At 37.9% G+C, this 23,949-nt stretch overlaps 1 protein-coding gene across 1 annotated transcript; it reads left to right on the top strand.

Annotated features, from left to right (window-relative positions):
* The first annotated feature begins 4,391 nt into the window (after positions 1-4,391).
* Positions 4,392-6,682, top strand: LOC149162055 (uncharacterized). The gene is made up of 2 exons (XM_089435084.1): positions 4,392-4,481; positions 4,823-6,682. The coding sequence occupies exons 1-2, from the start codon at positions 4,392-4,394 to the stop codon at positions 6,680-6,682; spliced, it is 1,950 nt and encodes a 649-aa protein (XP_089291210.1).
* Positions 6,683-23,949: the final 17,267 nt, after the last annotated feature.

The raw sequence follows: 23,949 nt of genomic DNA, 5'->3' as shown, positions 1-23,949 counted from the left end.
TCAAAACCACAATAGCACAAAATATGATCTAGGAAACTCTTTCGAGAGAAAACAAAACTAAAATGTGATTTTTTTTTACTCTCTCTTTCTTTAATTAGAAATGGATGCAAGTACAAAGGAGTGAGACCTATGGCCCGTGGGCTACTGCAATACACAAACCCTCTTTTTTTAATTAAATCATGGTTATTCATGAGCACAGAGAAGGCAAAAAATTCGTCTTAGAACCAAACTTATTGATGAACGTTTATGTGAGTGGTTCACCAAGAAGGGGAGGGTCCCTCGATGAGGTCGGCCCCATTGGCATGGCATGTTATACATGACACGATGTAGCCACCAACTAAAGGGGAGGGTTGGAAGAGAGACCTCACTGCACCTGCAATAGCAAGAAAATTAATTGAAACCACAAATCCATTGCTCCATATGAGAACAAACCAGCAGCAATAAGACACAAGTGATGGCATAGGGAGAGCCCACGACGACCCAGTCCCAAGGCCTGGGTACGGCATAAACCCTCCACCACGTACTTGACCCACATATTATAGCACCACAACCCCCAGAAGACAAAAAAAAAAAAAAAAGTAACCCTCAGCCATAGCGGGAAGCCAACCCACCAGTAGCGCGTATTAAAACTCGAGATAGTGCCCTCCCATAGACAATAACCAAAGGTAATTCCCAGTAGATAGAAAACAACAGGGTGATCCCAACTATACTCAAACGGAACCCCCCTCTTCTGATGAGAAGAAACAAATATTACATGCACATAAACCTTACCCCAAACTGTAGGCGTGAGCACCTAAAGCTTGAAGTTCCTCAAAGGAGTTCTGAAGGCATGAAGATGAAATGACACCTCGACCTCTCGCATTATTGGATCCCAGGGAAAGCCAACAAACTAGCGTTGACCCAAACCAATCTAGCACAGACATCCACATTGCCAAGGCCATGACCCCAAGGAGTCACTATGGAACCCAACGCATGCACCTCTGATCTCCTCTCTGCGAAATTTCATGGCCCAAACAACCAAACTGAAAAACGTTACATGGTTGCCTATGTATTTAATTGCAAAGTGTGTGAGCAGTATCAACACTTGCCTAAAGTTAATCCTGGAATGACACATGATCACGAATTGAATGTGCGCATGGAGGCAGGATGAGCCCTGATAGGCGCTTAGATGACAAGTGGTATCTTGGAGGGTCACTCCATCGAGGGAACCTTAGAGTCACCATTATGACTTTATTTTTGATGCTATATTTAATATTAGTACTTCAAAATTTACATAGAAATAATAAAAAATATAATATCTTCCTCATGTAACCCCTCAACTATTTACATTCACAAAAATTTATTATACTATAATCACAATTTTTTTATTTTAGTTGGCTCACAATTTTGTTATATAAATAAGTAGAAAATTAAAATGTTAAAATGTTAACCATTATTGTAAACCACTTAATTTCACACTAAGAATTTACGTTTATTACAGTATAACACATTACTTCCCTACCACTCATCTCTCTTTGCTACGTTAGGCGAAGCAAATGGAAAGCCCCATGAAGAACATATCACAATAATTTAAACTTTAGCTTTTTAGTGGATGGAAATGAAGCCTTTTTGTATAATGGATTCTGTGAAATTGAAACTGGGACAAAGTTCGGCTCTTATGAGCTTGGAACAAGATGTTCCCACTCGTTAGTAGTGCCTGTATTGGCAGGGAAAACGCTAAGTACCCTTAGAAACGCCAGGCTTTGTAGTATAGCAGAGGGGTGACGTTATGGCCGTGACAGTGCAGCCTTAATTAGCCTTTTAATTAATCAAATGCACCCGGTAGTTTCCAGTGCCCATGCTGGAGGAAGATCCTCGCCAAATAATATTTGTTGGCTAGCAAAATATTTGTTCATGTCATCCTGCAGCTGGCTTGCATCACAAGCATCTTCATGCTATTCACATTGTATATTATTTCCAAAGTTGTCCTCGAAAAGCTTAATTTCATCCAAACATTTAAGATCCAAATTTTCCTAAAACTCTTCGGTGGTCAAGGTCTCCTCGCGGGATTTACATACGACGTCCTTCAAGTCCAAAACGAGACTCGGGGTAATGTCGAACTCGTCGTCTAAAGCCTATAGGAGATCAAAAAGATCAATCCCTAACTCTGTAACGAGGGTTTGCCTTCATGCTCGCGACAAATATCTGAGTTCACTGACTCATCACTAGAGTTGGGATTGCAAAATGTGGAACATTTTTCATTAACCTCTGTTGGAATATTAATTCCAACTGCAGGCGTTGTGGACAGCGACGGCAAAATCGTGGACAGCCACGGCAGGCCAAATCCGGCATCAACACAGCAAGCACGCAGCACCCGAAATCGTTCAGCAAAACCACCTAAACTTATCAGGAATGGTTCAGCAAAACCACCTAAACTTATCCGACCGCTTTGGGTCACAAAATAGTTTCAGTATAATCGAGCCCACGATACAATTATACTCAGCCACATAGTCCTCTATATACGTCAGCAGAACTGATATTTCAGACGCTAAAATTCAACGTAAAGTGAACTCCCGATATTCATTCTAGCCATACGATCGCCTTCGTTGTTCTCCACCGTCGATTGCTTCAAACCTGCATACGAGCCAGCATTTAAAGCTTTGCGTGGAGTAAAGTTGAAGTTTGAGTTGACCGCTGATTTGTCAAGCGAATTAATGAAGTACCTTCACCATGCTGAAAATTAAATGGATTCCTAAGTTGGTAAAACTTTAGGTTTTTAATTACACGGAAGCATGGGCACAAAAATATATTGTTTTTATATTTGTTGTGTGCGTTGACCATTTTTTATATAAATGTATTACAATGAAAAGAACGCCTATGGCAGTGCGTAGAAAATAGAACTTTGGTTTTGAATAGCAGTGCATAAAGATAAACAAAGGGGAAGCGCATATGTCGTGAATCAAGGTAAATATTGCACAAGCAGTGCATAAGTGAAGAATAACGGGAGTTTTGTTTGATGAATGATTTTGTATTTTATAAAATTCACAGCAGTGAACAGAGGTTAAAATGTAATTTTTGTTGGTAGTTTAAATGAAGGGAAAGAAGCAAGAGTGTATGGTGTGAGTGAAGTTTTTTTTATGAATGTATTGGATATGCATTGAAATGCAAAAGAAAAGAACGCACAGGTATATGAATAACTGTATGAGTTATTATTTTGAAATTGGAATGTAATGAAGATTTTACTACATATGTAAAAATAGTTTTACAGCAGTAAAAGAAAAAGAGAATTTTACCCCGCAATGTAAATTCTCAGGAGACAGAGTTTTGTTTTTGTTGGTTGAATGTATTTTTGGTAAATCCCTCTGAGTGAAAGAGGATGAATGTTGTATCAGGCATTATGTTTTTAATGAATACAAATCATTTTCTGTGTATGTAATACTCTGTCCTCAAAAATTTTTTAAGCTTCCCTGTGCAAAAAGAATCCTGTGGCAGAGAAATAGAGCATTGTCTCTGTGTGTGCAGTTTGTTTGTTTTTGGGATTTTACCAAAAAAAACCCCAACAACCTCTTCCTCCAGGCTTCGCATGGCTTTATATCTGAAATCCTCACTAGAATCACATTCTTCTTCTTTGGTTGCTACACTTTCGCTTAACAACGACAACTGAAGAAATGAGTTGGTGTCTTAGCCATTGAAGCGTTTGGATTCCCCGACGAAATCCTCACTGGAATCGCATTCTTCTTCTGTGGCTGCTACAGTTTCGCCTAACAATGAAAATTGAAGAAATGAGTTGGTGTCTTGGCCATTGAAGCGTTTGGATTCCCCGGCGTCATAGGAATCCGACACAGACTCCGGCTCTCAGCCACGTTTTATGAGCGTCTGAGACATGCTTGAAAGAAGGCCTAGAGATTCAAAAACATAACACAATGGTGATGATAAAACGGTTGTAGTGATGAATTGTTCTTCCTCTTATAACGGAGTCTCTCTACCACGTTTTCCGAGCATCTGAGACATGCTTGAAAGAAAGCCTAGAGATTCAAACACATAACACAATTGTGATGATAAACCGATTGCAGTGAAGAACTGCTCTTGCTCCTATAATTACGCCGTAAGGCGTTTCCCTTTGGGATTAACTTCCCTGTATGCCACCGTGTAATGTTTTGAGCCCTTGATCCCTTGTGTTAGACGATTAGATGATTGTTAATCGTTCGATCAATGGAAGGTAGTTGGAACAGTTCACGATATTATCAGCGTTCGAGCGCGGATGATGGAACATGGGAGTGGGAAATGCAGCGGCGTGGGAGAGTAGTCGCTGTCTACTTCTAGGTGTGCAGTTGGCAAAGATACAATCCTGTTTGCAGAGGGTATAAGCCGAGTCGGCTCTGGCTGAGCAGTCCAGGTGCGGATGATGGAACATGGGAGTGGGAAATGCAGCGGCGTGGGAGAGTAGTCGCTGTCTACTTCTAGGTGTGCAGTTGGCAAAGATACAATCCTGTTTGCAGAGGGTATAAGCCGAGTCGGCTCTGGCTGAGCAGTCCAGGTTCGTGGTGTTCATCATGGCGGACGCAATTCTAAGATCAGTGCGGATGGAAATAACAAAGGAACAACAGCCTAGGCTGTAGCCAGACCTGCTGGCTCTAATGTGGCTGTGGATGCTCAATGTTGAAGCCTAGAGTTGAGGAGAGGGATGTATATTGGGTTCTCAAAGAGGAGTTCAGGGCTGAATTGAGCTATTCCTGTTTTGTCAATAAATGATCTGCGGGTGATCTTGATTCTACTGGCTGCCATCGGAGCGAACCCACTAAACGCGTCACTGGACCATGAATTGTACTCGAAACACTGCCAGGAATTCGTTCCTGCGCCAAAAGCCGTCAACAAAGAGGGGGGCTTATTCAACGAAGAAGCCCACGGATTGACCTTTTACCAAGCTTCATACGAGGGAGGAGATCCGATCTTTAACCAGAGTGACCTCACACGGTCGAATTCCGTCTCGTTTTCCGTCTCTGATCTGTGGCAAACCGAGCGGGAAGACGTCTTCCAATTCAAGGGGCGTTTAATGGTTCAAAGCAAGAGGTATGGAGCAGCTGCTATCAATCGTCACTTTCAGAGGCCACCGTCCCATTTCAAGTTCGCTCGCCCGCCGCGGTGGATGTCGAGAGGTCGAGTGTTGGTGATCTTTGCAGAGGGTTTCTACTCAAATTCATCGCAAAGGATATGTATGCTTGGATTGGGTGAGAGGTATTTTCTGAACGGTTCTTCTAGGACTTTCTTGGCTTCTGTTAAGTTTTCTTATTCCAAAACGAGCACCCTTGTGAGTGGTTTGATCAATGGGACTGTAGAGAGCTTAGATAAAGAGAATTCCTTCGAGCCCATATCAATTTCTTATTCCAAAACGAGCACCCTTGTGAGTGGTTTGATCAATGGGACTGTAGAGAGCTTAGATAAAGAGAATTCCTTCGAGCCCATATCAATTTATGCAATGTATGATGGGTTTTATGAGTACACTAGGGTTGAGGATGCCAAAAGGGTTTGTTCAGTCAGGAAGCCTGATGTTTTGGATGCCAATAAAGATATCTTGAAAAGTGGCACTCTCTGTAATTTGCGCTGGTTGAGAAGGCCTCTAGATTTGGTGTGGAACCGTGAGTGCAGTGGAAGGGATTGTAGTCCATTCAATGTGAGTGATCGAGGATCGCTTCCGAACAGTATGTTGATTGAGAATTTGAAATGTACTCCACAAGGGCAAGTGCATGGGTTTTTTCGATTCTCCAATCTATGGAATTCAGGCTTGAGGTTTACCTTGCCAGAGATCATGTTGACTGGGGAGGGTGTATTTGATGCTGAAAAGGGTCAATTGTGTATGGTAGCCTGCCTAATTGAAAATGGCGGAAGAGTATTGAAGAAGCTTTCTGAGGAGGATTGTGGTATCAGCATTTCAATGCAGTTTCTGACGACTTTAACCGTTGTGGATAGGTATATGGTTTTGGGTCATGTTCAGAGCCAGAAGGGTAATATTGATTTTATGTATTTTAAGAATTTTACATTCAAAGGTCCTGCTGGAATCGATCGAGTAATGGGAACTATCATGAATTTGCCCAATTTGCAGTACAAGTATACGAAACTTGACCAGGTGAGGAAGGTTTGTAATAAGACATTCGCGGAAGGGGAGATGTCTTTGGTAAAGAATCAGGTAAGAAGGTACCCAGATGGGTCCTCCTTTGGGGATCTGGGTTTTGATGTTTCCGTTGAGAATTCTGGGAAGGGGAGAATGCAGGGTTATGCGTATCCATTTACCGTTGGAAATAGATACGAGAGAGATTTGCAGCTTCGCCCCTTAGACAGAGTTGTTGCGACACATGGATTTAATCATGGGGGTGGCCCGTTGAATGTCAGCTACAATTTAAAATTTAGGATGCCCTTTCCACAGAAGTGGGACGAAACCTCTCAAGCCACTAAATCGTTTGTATATTTCTCTTCTATATCAGCAGAGGGCATATATAATCCTCTAACAGGATTGTTGTGCATGATTGGATGTCGCCATGTTGGCTCATCGGGGAGGGACATTGAAGGTGATATGGATTGTCAAATTCATATAAAGGTCAAGTATGCTTCCTTAAATCCGGAGCAACATTCTAAAGAGCATATTAGTGGGACTTGTCTCTCTTTCACTAACGGCTGCTGTCATCTATATCCAACTCGTGCATGTTAGGAGACATCCAAATGTACTGCCATTTGTATCTCTGTTGATGCTCACTGTGCTCACCTTAGGGCATATGATTCCTTTGTTGCTCGACTTTGAAGCATTTTTAATGAACCAGAAAGGTAAGAATGTCTTGCAATTGGGGGGAGGGTGGCTAGAAGTGAATGAAGTTGTAGTTCGAATAATGACAATGGTAGTATTTCTTTTGCAACTTCGACTTCTTCAATTAGTTTGGACTGTCAGGCTTGTTGTGGCAGGTGAGAAGACTGCATGGTTCTGGGAAAGAAAGGTTCTCTATATTTGTCTGCCTCTATATGTGTTTGGAGGTCTAATAGCTTGTATTGTTCATTTGTCTGGGGCATCACATTCTAACAGCAGACATTTCTTTCAGAAGAATACTAAGCATGCTCTCTGGCAAGATTTTAGAGCTTATGCAGGCCTCATCCTCGATGGTTTTTTGCTACCACAAGTTCTGGGAAACTTTTTCTTTGACATAAAAGATATAATATTGGTACCATACTTTTATATTGGAATCACATTGGTACGTTCCATTCCACATGCATATGATGCATACCGGGTTATTCGGTATATACCACTGTATAGCAGTTCTTACTTCTATGCCAATCCGGACTTGGATTTCTACTCGATTGCCTGGGATATTGTGATTCCTTGCGGAGCACTCCTCCTTACTTTGCTTGTTTTTCTGCAACAAAGGTTTGGAGGCAGGTGTGTTGTTCCTCGGAAATTCAGAGACAGAGTTGAGTACCAGAAAATTCCTATAGTTGATGGGTGATATGTAGTGCAATGCTATTCACAGGATTAAGATAATACTAAGACCCAAGGCTTTTGCTGTATGTTATCTATTAGGACAAAGTGCAAGGGATCGCTAATATTGAATGTTTATTTTCAAATTTCTATTGCACTGTGGTATGTAACATCTCTTGTAAATCTGTTTAAATAGCTTCTCTTAGTCGATATGCAAAAGCCTTGTTGGAAACATAGGACTGGCTCCTTTTATGAATCAAAATAAATGTAGTGCAGAAGTAATTTTTTTTTTCTGAGTACTGTGTACAAACCATGTTGTATTAAGCATCTGCTTGACTGACGATTCTTGTCAATTGGTGTAGAAAATCCACGAAATTCTGATCTGCTAATATGAACAATCTGAAATAAAATTACTTCTCACATAAACACAAAAATTCTCTACTAGATGCAGTGGAATAGGAACAGAAAAAATAACAGTCACACAATTCAAAAACACAGAATTGTCTAGGAAACCTGTTATCCCCTGGATTGAACCTCAGGCTGAAGGAAGACAATGCTAGGGTAACCACAAACCATGCTTAGCCAAGTGGCTAGCCCTACTAGGCCGGGAGAGGGCTCTCTCCATAAGGATCTCAGCCAAGATGACTGGATTGGGAAAAGGATTTTAGGCTAGGTATAGTAGCACGAAGTTTTGATTTGGATTTTGAAGGGATTTTGTTGGATGAGGAGGAGTTGGACAGTTTAGGTCTAGGGAATTAGGTCAAAATTGCAGGGTGTTGGGGCAAGGTAGGCATAAGTTTTAGCACTCTAGGGCTTGATGGGTGAGGTGTTTAAGACTGGTGAGAGGCTAGGAAGAGCATGTGATTATCATGGATCCTTCCCAAACTGTAAAAAACATGAAATGGTGAATATTTTCCCAAAATAGAGCACTGATGTAATGAATTCTGCCTATCAACTTGAAAGCATTCACTTAGAAGCAATGGAATGATTAATGGAATAAACAAAACATACTAACATATGATCACAAGAGGAAAAACTGTATTAAACTCCATACCACATGGATCCCATAAAAATAGTTGCAATTCTTATTAATCTCCTGCTAAACAGCTACAAAATGATGTACAATCAAGGTCTGAGCATCCAGCTGAGTCCAACCCTTTACAATGAGAAAGAAGAAGAATATATAGACATTGTTTCAACCTCCTCCCATCCTCAGGGTAACCAACACTGAACAAGAAACTGGAATCTAGGCATCCTAACAACTTGCTTCTAAAAGTGAGGAAACAACTTAGGAGTCCTTGGAGCGACATGTCCCAGCAGTGCAGTTTCCTCAACTCCGACCCCAATCTGACCTGATGCCACTACAACAGAGCAACTCCCAGCGCCAATCTAACCTGATGCCCTTGCAATAGAGCAACATGTCCTGGCCCCTATCCGACCTGATGCCCCTGCGACAGAGAAACATGTCCCAAGGTGCAGTTCCATTAACTCTAGGCCCAATCCAACTTAATGCCAGAGCAACATGCCCTAGGAATGCAGTTCCATTAACTCCAAACCCAATCCGATTAACATGTCCCAAAGGTGCGGCTCCATTAACTCCAACCCGATCCCAAAGCAACATTATTCTGTATTAAAGATCCTCTGCATACATGCCAATGAAGTCTTTGTTGCTATTTTGTTGAACACATATCTAACCTATCCTTTGGTAGCAATTCTGCATGCACCATTGAAAGAAGCTTTTGGATGTAGGGAATTGGTGATGCAACATATATTCATTATGTGAGTAATAAGGAGCGGAACATAGAGTTTCCCCAAAGAAGTTGAGGAAGATGACGCCCTAGAAGAAATGCTTATCAAGGCATTCATGGATTGGAGAAGCCTGTCAAAGATGGAAGCTTCTAGCTACTTAGGGTGTTTAAACTCCCATGAATGATTTATTGGATTGGGGATGTCGTAACATTTTCTTGGAAAAATAATACAGTCAAAAATTTTGAGCTTTTCCAGAAATCCACCAGCTTTATTGGCTGTTCTTATTCTCATAACAATTGGTATATGGCCAGAAGATTTTTTCACTATATTCTTTGCATCATAGTCGAGCTGTATTCAAGATATTATAGGGTTGTATTACTCAACGATTATCAATGGCATACCTTAGTCTTAGTACTATGATGGGCATTATCACCTTTTGTGATCCAGAAAACAGGTATGCTTATATAATTACTACTATTTCAGCTACTATTTTGGATTTCAGCTCCATTGATATTCTCCTAACACACCTTGAAAGGAGCCATTTGTGGTTATGGATAGCTGATAACTCCCCACCTGTTATTAGTTGGCTTTTAGGAGCTGGTTTGAATACAATCAACTGGGAAGGTGTTAAAGATGAGGTTCTTTCCTCTCATTGATGGCAGGCTCCAACAAGTAAATCAAAATGGCCTTTTGACAGGAGATAACACTATCTGAAAAGCACAAACAGATTACGATTCAGCCATCAGTGAAGGTTTGCCTCCAGCTGTCCTCAGTCAAATTTTGAAAACAAATTTTTACACTTGTTCTTTCTCTCCAGTGTAGCAGCAAAAGAGTGATGAAAATTGGCCTTTGCAGGGCGATGACTGAGCTAATTCTGGTGAAGTGTTAGCTGTTGGTTTCTTCAATTTAAATTTTAGTTGGTCTTGTGCATTGATATTTCCTTCCACTTGGTATTAGGTTTGTTTATCTCCTTATTTTTCCTAAAATTTGTAATAAGATGCAGTGTTTTGATGGAGTAGTGCATATAACAGAGCATGTGGGAAGAGAAGTTAAAAATTATTGGCATACTGTACATCTATACTATGAAAGTATTAAGTAATATTACAATATTCATAAGGACTATTAAAAGGACCACTTAATATAATTGTTTTTTTTGCAAGAAATGCTAAGGTAACAGAGGCTAAGGAATATAAAAAAGACCATTTAAAGGTAATTGTTTTTTTGCAAGATATTCTAGTGTGATAGAGGACAATCAGTTGAGAGACGGAAGAGATGCTATAACCTGGGTTGGTTCCATTCTGAATTCTTTCCAAGAGTTATGGGTTCTTCTGCTAGACTGAAATTGTACTTACCTCTTTGGTCTTCTAGAGGGTTCTCAACCTTCTTCTTGATTCATGAGGTGATGATGGGAAAGCTCCCTTGTATTTTGTAATAGTTGTTATGCTACTTGCCCACAACCTCGTATATCTGTTGTTTTTTTTTTTCAAAAAGAAAAAAACAGTACCATCACTATTCCTTTAGGAAATAAAATGGTACATATAGGAAAACAAGACAGAAATTGCTTTAAAAAAACTTCAGAGAGAAATCTTAATGGAAACTGCCAAGACCATATGGAACCAACAGTAGTATTTCATTCGTAATTCAGGATTACTTCAACACTGTTCATCTTCAGTGCCCAAACAGTGAGGATGAATGTGTTTCAATTGGCACAAGTCTCTCCAATAGAGAGTAGGGTAATTTTTTATGAATCGGAGCAAAAATGGAACGAATAACTTATTCTGGAGTCAAAATGGCTTGAAGCTTACAAGAACATAGTAGATCCTATTTGGAAGGGCTCAAGCACCTGTCCTTTATTCAAAAATTTTGTAGTTAGTATAGCATTAGTCCCCAGCTGGGTGTTTTGTACATTTCATCTGGAAAAACGTGCAGTGACTATAGGATTTCTGTATTTATTAAATTCTCTGCCTATCTGATGTTTTCTCTAAGTTGGTGACGGTCATTAATTTCTTTTTGAAGTTGAATCTCAGTTATCATATTTTAGGTTTTTGGTGTTCAATTACATCGGCTGTAATATACACTATATTATTTATGAACAGTGGATGAAAGATGGCCAAGTGGTCGACAGAAAACCATGCCTCTTCTAATCAAGAAATTAAGAGACAAATTATAGAAGCTCTCAATTTAGTGTCTACTCATTCATGGAAGCTCTCAATGTAGTGTCTACTCATTCATGGCTATATCATCAATACCTGGTATGCATGGAGGTCTCTAGTCAGTTTTTCAGTTCTTCTGTCACAGTCAATATTTTTGTAAGGTTGAGAGTTGTAGCCACAAGCCATTGGAGTGCAGGAAAAATTACTTAGAAAATGTGTAACTTACTTCCCTGTTCTATTGGCTGTGTTGAGTGGAATTTGTGTTGGGAATGTGCACATCATCCAAGGAATGATGGTCTCCCCTTAAAATTCTATAAGGGTTTCTGAGACACCATTGGGAAACCTTTTAAATGTGTGCTTGGAAGCTCTTCATCTAGAACCACTTGCAGAACAAACTAATGCAGGCATCATCAATATAAACCACAACTCGGCCAACAGGAACTCAATTAATGATCCCAGGCTAATCATTCTACTTTACGTGGCTTACAAGACTCCTGCAGAAGCATTAACCACAAAAAAATTAATCTTGAAAACTATCTAGTGGGCTGGAGAAATTCATCAAGAAGATCTACTCCTCAAGATTGATTTTGATAAAGTCATACACAGATTAAAATGGTATATTACTTCAGATATGATGACATGGATTGGTATCCTAAGGTCAAAAAAGCAATGAGGTACAACGTTGAGAAGCTAACCAATCAAGTTATTCTGCAATGGTTCATCAGAAAGGGTTTTCTTTGTCCAATAAAACATTTCATCGCAGCTAATGCTCTAGGTTAGCTAGAGTCAAGTGCAAATCGAAGGAATGATCATTATCAGGTGCCTACAAGATGTTTTAAAATCCACTTTGTAGATGACTCTGTGCTCTCTCTAGAATTAGCCCAATCTTTGAATATGATGATGTGTTGGATTTCGCCCAAGTTCGAGAAAGCAGTGAGCATTATGTTCACCAAAGCATCTGTTAAGTTTCAAGCTGGGCATCTAGTATTAAGAAACAAGTTACAACTAAATCATAATTAACAATTACATCTAAATCAAGTGATTTTTTATTCAAACATGGATGGCATAACAATGTTGACAATGTGAACATGGAAGAACTTCTACAAGCTGGTGTTGAGACAACGGCCAGTCAACCCAATGGCAAACTGATTAGGTTCTGATGGATGTGCAGCAATCACAAGCGGATAGACATTGCCATTGCACATATAAATCAACACAAATCCATTGTATAATTTTGCTTATTTATATAATTTTGCTTATGTATATTAGAGTTTTTCACAACATCCATTCAGCAAGATTGGGCTACCAACATCCTAGGCATTTAACACACATTGCATCTATTTAGTATTTACATTGAGAAAAACAAAGGCTTTTCATGAAAGGACAAAAACGTGAAACCAAAATATTAAACAAAAGGGATGGGATGGAAAAGGCACTGGAAACTAACAACCTCATAATGCAAAACTGGGAGATATAAGTAAAACTAAAAGCCAAGTTGCATAGCACCATCTAAGCAATACAACAAACAACTGTGGCCACATTGCAAGATGATCCTTCGCCAAGTTTGATTGATAAAACAGATTCCCCCCCCGCCTCTCTGAGCTGCTAACTTCCTTAGTTGATTGATATAATACCTTAATATGGTTGCTCCTAGATCAAACTTACATTTGTATAGAAGCATTTGGAGGAATACAAATTGCAACTACTGACAAAAAGTTATGCCCTATCAAGTTGCAAAAAATTGATTATTAAATTTCAAGATGCTCTTGAAAGATGGACAGCAGAGTGGAGGAGGTTCCATCCTCTTTCTTTCTGATGCTCACGATTTTCAAGTTAAAATGGGCTTTGGCCAACGGACCAACAATCAAGAAGAGCTTTTGTCCTGTAAAAACTTGATGCTTTTCACTCTTGAAAAGGGATGCACTCAGATTCATGTTTTCAGGGACTCTATGTTCACAATCAATTGTCTCAACAAAACACAAGTATGCAGGAACATATTATTCATGCCTATTCTAGAGGAAACCAATCACCTCCCAAAAGAGGGCCTTGATATGGACCAAGGACTGTGGGTATAATGGAGCAAAATAATGGACAGGCCTATGAATTCTTTCACAGGCCTTACAGGGACATTCCTTTTGGGGTAGCAAGAGCATAAATTCCCACAATTTTCATATCATTGTTCTCTTTCTGTTTTTTTTTTCTCTTATCATTCATACAGAAAGTAATTTTCTTGCTGGGTGAAGCAGCTTACTCACCTCACCTCGTATGTAATTAACAGTACTTATGTTTTTTGTTTTCAAGTTTCTTATAAATCCAATCAAAAGAGATCCTTTTATGAACTCAAACAGCTGCAGTCTTTTTTTTACTCAAATGAATACACACAGGGTTTGTATATGCAGAATGTAATTTTGAATCATTTCTCAAATGAATGAAATTAAAATTCTACAAGGGTTTCTGAGACAATCCAACAAGTAAAACAAAATGGCCTTTTGACAGAAGAGAGAACACTATCTGAAAAGCACAAACAGATTACGATTCAGCCATCAGTGAAGGTTTTCCTCCAGGTGTCCTCAGCCAAATTTTGAAAACAAATATTTACACTTGTTCTTTCTCTCCAGTGTAGCAGCAAAAGAGTGATGAAAATTGGCCTTTGCAGGTTGATGACTGAGCTAATTCCGGTGAAGTGTTAGCTGTTGGTTTCTTCAATTTAAATTGTAGTTGGGTATGTGCATTGAGATCTACTTCCACTTGGTATTAGGTTTGTTTATCTCCTTATTTTTCCTAAAAGTTGTAATAAGATGCAGTGTTTTGATGGGGTAGTGCATATAACAGAGCATGTGGGAAGAGAAGTTAAAAATTATTGGCATACTGTACATCTATACTATGAAAGTATTAAGTAATATTACAATATTCATAAGGACTATTGAAAGGACCACTTAATATATGTGAGTAATAAGGAGTGGAACATAGAGTTTCCCCAAATAAGTTGAGGAAGATGAAGCCCTAGAAGAAATGCTTATCAAGGCATTCATGGATTGGAGAAGCAGGTCAAAGATGGAAGCTTCTAGCTACTTAGGGTGTTTAAACTCCCATGAATGATTTATTGGATTAGGGATGTCGTAACATTTTCTAGGAAAAATAATACAGTTGAAATTTTTGAGCTTTTCCAAAAATCCACCAGCTTTATTGGCTGTTCTTATTCTCATAACAATTGGTATATGGCCCAAAGATTTTTTCACTATATTATTTGCATCATAGTTGAGCTATATTCAAGATATTATAGGGTTGTATTACTCAACGATTATCAATGGCATACCTTAATGTTAGTACTATGATGGGCATTATCACCTTTTGTTGCATCTATCACACAATGTTTTTAATTGCACCAACAAAAGTCATTGAATTGTAGTCATAACAATGCGAGGGTTCTGTAATGAATGTGAGGCATATATGTTCATAGAAATGAGATTGAACACTGAATGGATGGGCAAGCAATATTCTCTTTGCACTTCGTTTTATGATTGTGATATTGTCAATGGAAACTAGATTAAACTTCAAAATTGGTCATATCAAAGATCTCCTAGGAATATGTTTTATTGCCAAATAGAAGTAGATATTCTATACTTTAATTAATTAGTCATTCACCAGTGGAGAGAACTCAAGGATGAATCTTCTTAAAATCCTTAGTTTTGGTATTGAATTCACTGGTTGAAAGGGCATTTTCCAGAGGCCAATCATGATTCTGACTGCCATCTTAGTTACATTGCAAGGATTAAAGGATGACACATTTGTTATTTGTTTGTCTCAATTTGCTTAATTTTGAGAAGCTTGACAACAAGTTATAGAAAGGATCAAGAGATTTGCAGATCCACAAACCTTAGTAATTGTATATATGTTAATGCTGTATTGAGATATTGGGGTTCTGAAATTCAGGCTGGAGCTCACGTATATGGTACATTCTACCCAGCTTCCTTCTTATAGAATCTAGATCAATCAATATATCAAATGATGATACGCTTTTCCTATAGTGACTGCAAGTGTCTCTTTTATGTAAATGGATTTTACAATAAACTAGGACATTGCCTTCAAATATTTGAATGCAAATGCAAAAAAATTTCTTACAACGAACAATGACAGTGGGAGAAACATATCACCAATGATATTTGATCAAACCAATAATGAAAATATGGCTAAGTTGTGAGCAAAGACAGATGTGTGGACAACCAGAGTCCAGTAAGATGAAATTAGTGAAGGTTGAAAAAAATGTAATATGCAAAGTCAAAAAGATAATGTTAGAAATTTACAATTGCAGACACGGTTGACAGAGCCAAGAGGTTCGTTTTTGCTGGGTGTTTAGGTGACCAAAATGCAGTATAAAAAGAGGATGAAGTCACTAGGATTAGATCCATGATTTTGCTGAGAATTTACCAACCAAGTCGCAACAAAAGGGAGCACATTTTTAGTTGGCAAGGCACCCATCAAATCGTTGTATTTAAGGGCCACAAAATGCCGTGGACAGAGGCACGATTTCCCTGGGGAAGCAGCAACCAAAACACAGTAAATTTTAGCACAAATTAGCCGTGGAAATTGGTAGGATTTCGCTTGGTAAAAGGTTCATTGAATCTGTTGTTTGAGGGGCCATTAAATGGTAGTGGTTTGTGCAATTTTTCGCGAGAAAACTGGAAGAGACACAAATAAAAACTATGTTCGAAAATAGCCAAGAAAATGGTTATCCTAAGAGGATCACAAATGTGCCAGAAATATGAAATTTTGTTCAAGTCAATTTGGAGTATGGTTTATTTGGGTTTCAAGTCAACTAGGAGTAGATTGTGAATTGGTGAAGCTCACCACCAGGGAACCACCCCCACACAATTCCACTTTTGGTTTTTGTCATCCCACTTTTCAAATCTCAACAGCAGACTGAGAGTGCCAACAAGCAAATATCCATGTGTTGAAAAAACCAAGCATGTCACCAAGAATCAAACACAAGTGTGTGCCATAAGTGCGCCCAGGAAAAGAACTTATGAATATCAAATGCACAACGCATCCAATAAAGAGATGAACACATTTCCATATATATGTTTTAAAAAATATTTTAGTGTTGGAACTTGGCAGGTTCATGCTTCTTCGTGAGACTAATATAAATGTACTGTTTCAACGTCATTGGTGGCAGATTTATGCAACATATTTGATCATTTAAGTTTAACAGATTTGCCTTTTCTTTTCCTACAAAGAATTTGCTCTTTATATGTGCTAGAGTTATTGGGATATTCTTTAGGAACTAGCATGCATGCAAATCTATATTTTTAAATCCCTAATTCTCATCATTTGCAAATTGTTCCTCTGCATCTATGCCAGAAGACAACTTAGCTTCAGAACGTTTGTAAGACAGAAAATGCAAATTTTAGCAAATATGGAGGTAATAATAAATGCCTTGTGGTGTCAGAGCATTGTTTTCTTGGTTTCCTTTGAGCAATATCATTAGAGAGCCATATATTCTTCAAATTGGTGAGGGACCTTCAGCCCAACGCATCAGTGGCTTCATGGGATTAAATGTTCCTCTTCCAATGGTCGCAGATTTATTAAACATATTTGATCATTGAAATTTAACAGATTTGCCTTGCCACCACATTCATCTCCTCCAAATTCAACTGAATTTCTTAATGCTGTCTCATTTTTTTCTTGTAATCCTTCGGGAAAGCTTCCTATTTCCACCACAATCTAAGTGAAGATGGAATGGTAGCATTAAGAATTTCTGAAGTCAGTTTGCCCTTGTTTTCTTATTGCTTTGGGAAATAAATTGGGGTTTATTAACATATCCCTAATTATTCACTGCATACCTCTGTACACAAAGCAAGTTCGTTTGGAGGGGCATTAGTCTGAATACAAAGAGTAGTTTGCCCTTATTTATTAACTGTTCGGTTAGGTTAGATAAAGAACCATCTCGAAGATGGAAGCAGAATATTGAAGAAACCAGTTGTGTTTGTAGATTTTGGGAAATCCTCTAAAGACCCAGGATTCGGCATCGACTAGAGAGACAATTTATTTGATATGGTTTATAAACAAAAAGGAATGAGCTCATATAGAGATATAGCAATTGCTTTTTAATTGAGTCACTCAATTTCATGTTTCTTTAGGTTGAAGGTAAAGCCACTAAAGTGGAAAAAATTGTGATGCCAATAATTAGAGGGATTGTGATAAGAAATTTAATATTCCAAGAAGAGGAGGTAGTAGTAGATTCTAAATAAATTAGCAATGCAACAACATAAATGTTTGCAAAAAATTTAGAGAGATCCACCTTGTTGAATAATGCATACACTACATGGATAATGGATTTGCACACTTTATGCCTTACGGCGTTTCCTTTGCAACATCTGGTGCAAATGCTAGTTATAGATCTAGATAACGGAGTGGATACGTTAGGAGCCGATAGTTGGATTGCTTATCCTAAGATATGCATATAATCATACGAGAAAATATTCTTACATATAAAATGGCAGATGTTGGAGAGTGTAGCGTAGGAAGGAGAGTGGGGAAGACCCTGTATCTAATGCAGAATTAAAATGGAATTTTTTTTTATCTAGAGCCAAAAATATAACGATCTATCCAATTTCAATTTTTAAACTAGCTTGAATGGCATGGATTCAAGCTCTGTGAGCTCTGTGCTTCCCGCTAGCTAGCCTTCATCCTCATGTTGTCGTTGTCGTTGTCGTGCAGGGTGCACCATGTGACATTAACTGCAGGTACCATCCACGTTTGATGTGATGTCAACTCATCGCTCAAACGGAGGAAACGAACGCGTCGTTTGGAGGGTTAGAGTACCATAAAAATGTCGCCATTCTCCGTCATTGGAAATGGAGTCGTTTGACAACCGGCGACAATTCCCGATCAATTTTGCTGCCTGGGTAGACTACTCCGCCAAGATGCAGTGGTTTTCCAAATGGGTAGAATGAGAAGTCCATCTTGCTTCTCCACGTCATAAAAAGGAGTTTTTTATAATGCAATTTTTTCGAGATTTCAGTGACGGAATCCGGCGGAAGAAATTGAAGTTAAATCTTGATTTGTTGCAGTTAAAACGGTTTTCTAACTGCATATTTGGATTCAGCACCCTGAAAAACCCTTGGGACGCCTTGATTGTGTAGAAACTAGCTATCAAACTTGCGATTCGAATAAATTGCTGCCGGATTTTGACCAGAAAAACCCACCAGAAAAACTTCCAAAAAATCTCATTATAGACAACTGCCATAAAAATAACTATCTAATATTGCATTTAATGGACTACCAGGGCCTATTACATCTATGTTTCAGGGGGTTAATTTCGTTCTGCAGGTGCAGGAGTTTTGTTTAACATCGGTTCTCATGTGGTTAACTCAAATCCTCGAATCCCGATTTTCATATAAACTTTTTGTTGTTTTATATCTTATTGACGATCTCTCTTTTCGTAGAAAAACCCTGTTCTTTTATATCTTCTTGTTTGGTCCATACCCTCGTTCAGATTTTTGGAAAGCTTATCACACTGATCTCAAGGAATTAGATTAGTATAGATTTATATTAATTACTGATTGGAATTAATTCAGTATGGTTTTATATTAAGTACGAATTTAACATGACTCAAGAAAGGTCAAATTTTTTTATCTGCAAATTTTTACAATGTGTAATTTTTCATTTTTTATATTGTATTTTTAGATGCTATATAGAGTAATCAAATTTCCGGGCATGCAAACACTTTTAAAGTGAAAAAAAAAAATAATAATAATAATAAAAAAAAAAAAAATTGATTTCCTCTTGTGGAAGTTAAGATGGTTCTCAGTAGATCAAGAGTTAAGATGGATTTATGGTGGTTTATTAGCACAAATTAAAATGTCTTTTTACTATTAATGTATTTTTAAGCATATGTAAATATTAATTCATATAAAATATTTTATTCATAACTCACATTAAAATATTTTCTTTTAACAATTTCTTTCTATATATAGATATATATGAAGTTGATATTGACAAAAACATAAATTAGTTAACATAGATCTTCAAATAATTTATTTAGAATCTCTTGTTGAAATATTTTTTAAAACATCTTACCCACACATTTTTTTTACTTGTAATTGCTTTACATGAAATTACTTTGCATGCGTAGCATATTCATTATTTTTAGTTCAGCAGGGACATACTCACACATCCCCTCATACTGGGCAGTAAAAATAAGTCTCTTAGCTCAATGAGGTCTTTGTTAAAATAAGATAATTACTCCTGCATGAGGAGTTAGCTAAACATAGAGAGTCAGTTAACTAAGTGCTTGAGTGATTGAGTATTTGAGTGTTAATCAAGTCGAGTTAAGTAATAGATGCGTGGTTGCATGTGCATGCATGCCAAGGAAAGTCGTTAGTTGAAAAGGATAAATACCCTTCACCCTGTTCATTGTAATCATCATGTTTTCTGTGATCAATAGAAAAGCATCACTTCATGTTTTGTGTGAATTCATGCTTTGTCTCCTCCACCTTTCCAACAAATTGCTGATGTTACACAGAGCGAAGAAGAATGGATTTGCAATAGTCTGTAATAGGAAAAATCTATTTTTTCCCGCTGGTTTCAGCGATAATGCACCTTATAGTGAGATGCAGGTAACGCACCCGGGCTTTGCACAGAGCCGCGTTAAAAGTCAAAAGCTTACGTCGTTTTGGAAGCACGCGGGTCCCTTTGTTTTTGTGTCGCATTAATAGACTATCGCTGGAGTTAGAAGAAGTGCATATTTTACCAGGGAGTTAAAATAAATAAAAAAGGTGTTTGACTCACAAAAGGCTTGAGTTTGTTAAGTTCCTTTTTTAATTCATAAAAGGTGGATTATAAAGGTTTTATTGTTTTATATAAAAATAAAAATAAAAAAAAATTAAAAGAATATTTTGATAGGTTAAAAAAAATAATATCAATAATGTTTGAAAAGGGTTTTTGAAAAGGATGTTTTTAAAGTTTTTTTTTTAAATAAAAAATTTAGGTTTTTTTATTGGAAGTGGTAATTTAAAAAAAAAAAAAAAAAAGAGTTTTACAAAAGAGAAATTTAGGGTTTTTTTAAAGAGAAATTTTTTAAGAAAGATGCCTTTCTCAAATTTCCAGCCCCAATTTTCACCATTTACAGGGAAGGATTATGATGTGTGGGTCATTAAAATGGCGACCACGTTGCAGGGACATGATGTTTGGGATTATGTCAAGTTTTGGTTTTCAGAACCTAAGAACGAAGAAGAAGAACAAGCTCTCAGTAATACATAGAGGGAACAATGGAAGAAACACAAGAAGAAGAATGCATATGCGTTGCAGCTTATTCAGCAGGGAGTGGACCGAGCAGTGTTCCGGAAGATTATGATCATGTCTTCAATAAAAGTAGCATGGGATACTTGGGCGAAAAACTATACAAGTATGGCCAAAGTCAATATTGTTAAGTTGCAGAATACTATGAGAGATTTTGAAAGTCTGCAGATAAAGGAGACAGAGGACATCGATTCTTTCATGAATTGGGTCATAACTGTCGTAAATCAGTTAAAGATTTATGATGAAGATATAAAAGATCAAAGAGTGGTTGAGAAGGTCCTCCGATCTTTGTCTACCAAATTTGATGTTGTGCTAACAGCCATAGAAGAAGCCAAGGATTTGGCATTATTAACAGTTGATGAGATGATGGAATCACTTCTATCACATGAAGCAAGGATAGACAGAAATAAGGATTCCGCTTTAGAGATCGTTTTCAAAAGTCAGGTTTCTATTTCAAGATACAGAGGTCGAGGCAGAAGTAGATCGAGAGGAAGAGGACGGAGCGAAAGATATGGTGGTCAGAGAGATGACCGAGAAGAGCATGAACATGCAAGTGAAAGAAACTACAGAAGCTTCAACAATAATCAAAGAGTTGACAAATCAAAAGTGAGATGTTATTACTGCAATAAATTTGGTCATTTTGCTCGTGATTGCAGGAAGAAAATAGCTAATCAAGAAAACTAGAGAGCTAATGTCACTACAGAGAGTACTAACTCCATGTTCGTAGCTTGCCATACCATGCATGAACCTTCTGCTAATGTGTGGTTGTTAGACAGTGGTTGTAGTAAGCACATGATAGGCAACAAGGATTTGGTTGCAAGTTTCAATCAATCGGTGAAAACAGAGGTAAAGTTGGGGACTAACAAAAATGTGGAAGTAGATGGCAAAGGAGTGGTCAACATTCTAACCAAGAAGGGGGAGCCGAAGACAATCTCAGAGGTATATTATGTTCCTAGTCTCAGACATAATTTGTTAAGTGTTGGTTAATTGACACAAAAAGGATACAGAGTTATCTTTGAAGGTCAAGAAGTTGTTATATATGACAAGCCCCCAAGAAAGAAACTAATAGCAAAGGTGCAGATGACGAGGAATAGACTCTTTCCTGTAATTTTGAATTACAGTAGTCAGGTGAGTTCTTTTACAGTTGCATGTTCTGATGATTATTGGTTATGGAACTTTCGATTCGGACACTTGCACTTTTCTGGTTTAAGATTGTTGCAGCAGAAACAGATGGTCAGAGGATTACCTCCTATCAAAGAACCTACTAGTACTTGTGAATGTTACATCTTGGGAAAACAACATCGTGAAAGTTTTCCAAAGGGAGTTGCATACATAAAAAAGCATCCTCTTGAGCTAGTGTATACAGATTTTTGTGGACCTATGAGGACACAGTCGATTGGCGCAAGTTGCTACTTCCTCACGTTCATTGATGACTACAGCAGAAAGACTTGGGTTTACTTCTTGAAGCAGAAGTCTGAAACTTTTGCAAAGTTCAAAGAATTCAAAGCCTCGGTAGAGAACCAAAGTGATCGACAGATCAAGGTATTGAGGTCAGATCGTGGTGGAGAATATGACTCAAAGGCATTCCATGATTACTGCAAACAACATTGGATCAGAAGACAATTTACAACCAGGTACACACCGCAACAGAATGGTGTAGCAGAGAGAAAGAACAGGACAATTATGAACATGGTAAGAAGCATGTTGAAAGGCAAAAAATTGTCTAATGAGTATTGGGTAGAAGCAGTTGCATGTGCTATTTATGTGATCAATAGATCTCCTACAAAGAGTGTAATGAATAGAGTACCAGAACAAGCATGGTCAGATATGTATTGCAGTGTATCTCATCTCAGAGTATTTTGATGTGTAGCTTATGCACATGTGCCTAAGGAGCGAAGAGGAAAATTGAATGATAAAAGTGAAAAATGCATATTCACTGGTTATAGTGAGAAATCAAAAGCTTACAAATTGTATAACCCTGTCACAAAGAAGATGATAATTAGCGGAGATGTTGTGTTCAAAGAACAAGAGTCATGGAATGGAACTGTAGACAAAACGTTGATGCACAAGTGTTGCTGATGGAAGAAGATGATGCAGCAGAAAAGGAGCAACAATAATCACAGGTAAAGACACCAAACAGAGACACACCAACAAGGACTCCAAGATTTTCAGAGCAGCATGGATCCTCAAACAGATCAACAGATCAAGATTATCGTGGCAATCAATCAAGTGATGAATCAAGCAATGGTAAGAGAAAGATGAGAAGTTTGAAAGATATTTATGATGATTTGAATGTTAGTTCAAATTTTGCATTGTGGTCATTCCAACCTTCTTCATTTGAAGAAGAAATCAAAGATGAAAATTGGGTGCAAGCAATGGATGAAGAAATTGAAGCTATTGAAAAGAATGATACATGGGATTTGGTTGATTTGCCAAAGGACAAAAATCTCATTGGTGTGAAGTGGGTGTATAAGACAAAGTTGAATGAAAAAGGTGAAATTGACAAATTTAAAGCAAGACTTGTAGCAAAAGGATTCTCGCAGCAACTGGGAATAGACTTTGGAGAAACATTTGCTCCGGCATCCAGATTGGATAATATAAGAGAAGTTCTAGCCACAACAGCTCAGAAAAAGTGGAAAGTATATCAAATGGATGTGAAATCAACCTTCTTTAATGGAATTCTAGAAGAAGAAATTTATGTGCAGCAACCTCCAAGATATGAAGTTGAGAGTAATGAAGAGAAAGTTTGCAGGTTGAAGAAGCACTCTATGGACTGAACCAAGCGCCTAGAGCTTGGTATAGAAAAATCGACAACTACATGATTAAGAATGAATTTTGCAGAAGAAACATTGAGCCTACCTTATACACAAAGGTAAATGAGCATGGACAAATTTTGATTGTTTTCTTATATATTGATGAGATGATTTTTACAGGTGATTTTGACATAGATGAATTTAAAGCAAACATGATGAAAGAATTTGAAATGACAAATCTTGCTCTCATGAAATATTTTCTTGGCATAGAAGTTGACCAATCTGAAAAGGGAATTTTTATTTGTCAAAATAAATATTCCAAAGATTTATTGAAAAGATTCAGGATGGAAAATTGCAAACCTGTCCCTACACCAGTTGCAACAGGTACAAAATTAAGCAAGGATGATGAAGGATCAGATGTCAATCCAACTTTATTCAAAATATTGGTTGGTAGCCTCATGTGTCTCACAACTACAAGATTGGATATCATGCAAGGAGTGAGTTTGATTTCCATATTTATGGAGACTCCAAAAGGCACACATTGGAGTGTAGGAAA

This window comes from Pinus tabuliformis, chromosome 5_2 (genome assembly GCF_031772625.1).
Source record: "Pinus tabuliformis cultivar Carrire ecotype Pingquan chromosome 5_2, CPIR1, whole genome shotgun sequence".
Lineage (NCBI taxonomy): Eukaryota > Viridiplantae > Streptophyta > Pinopsida > Pinales > Pinaceae > Pinus > Pinus tabuliformis.
This window is presented reverse-complemented; position numbering and strand designations above follow the sequence as displayed.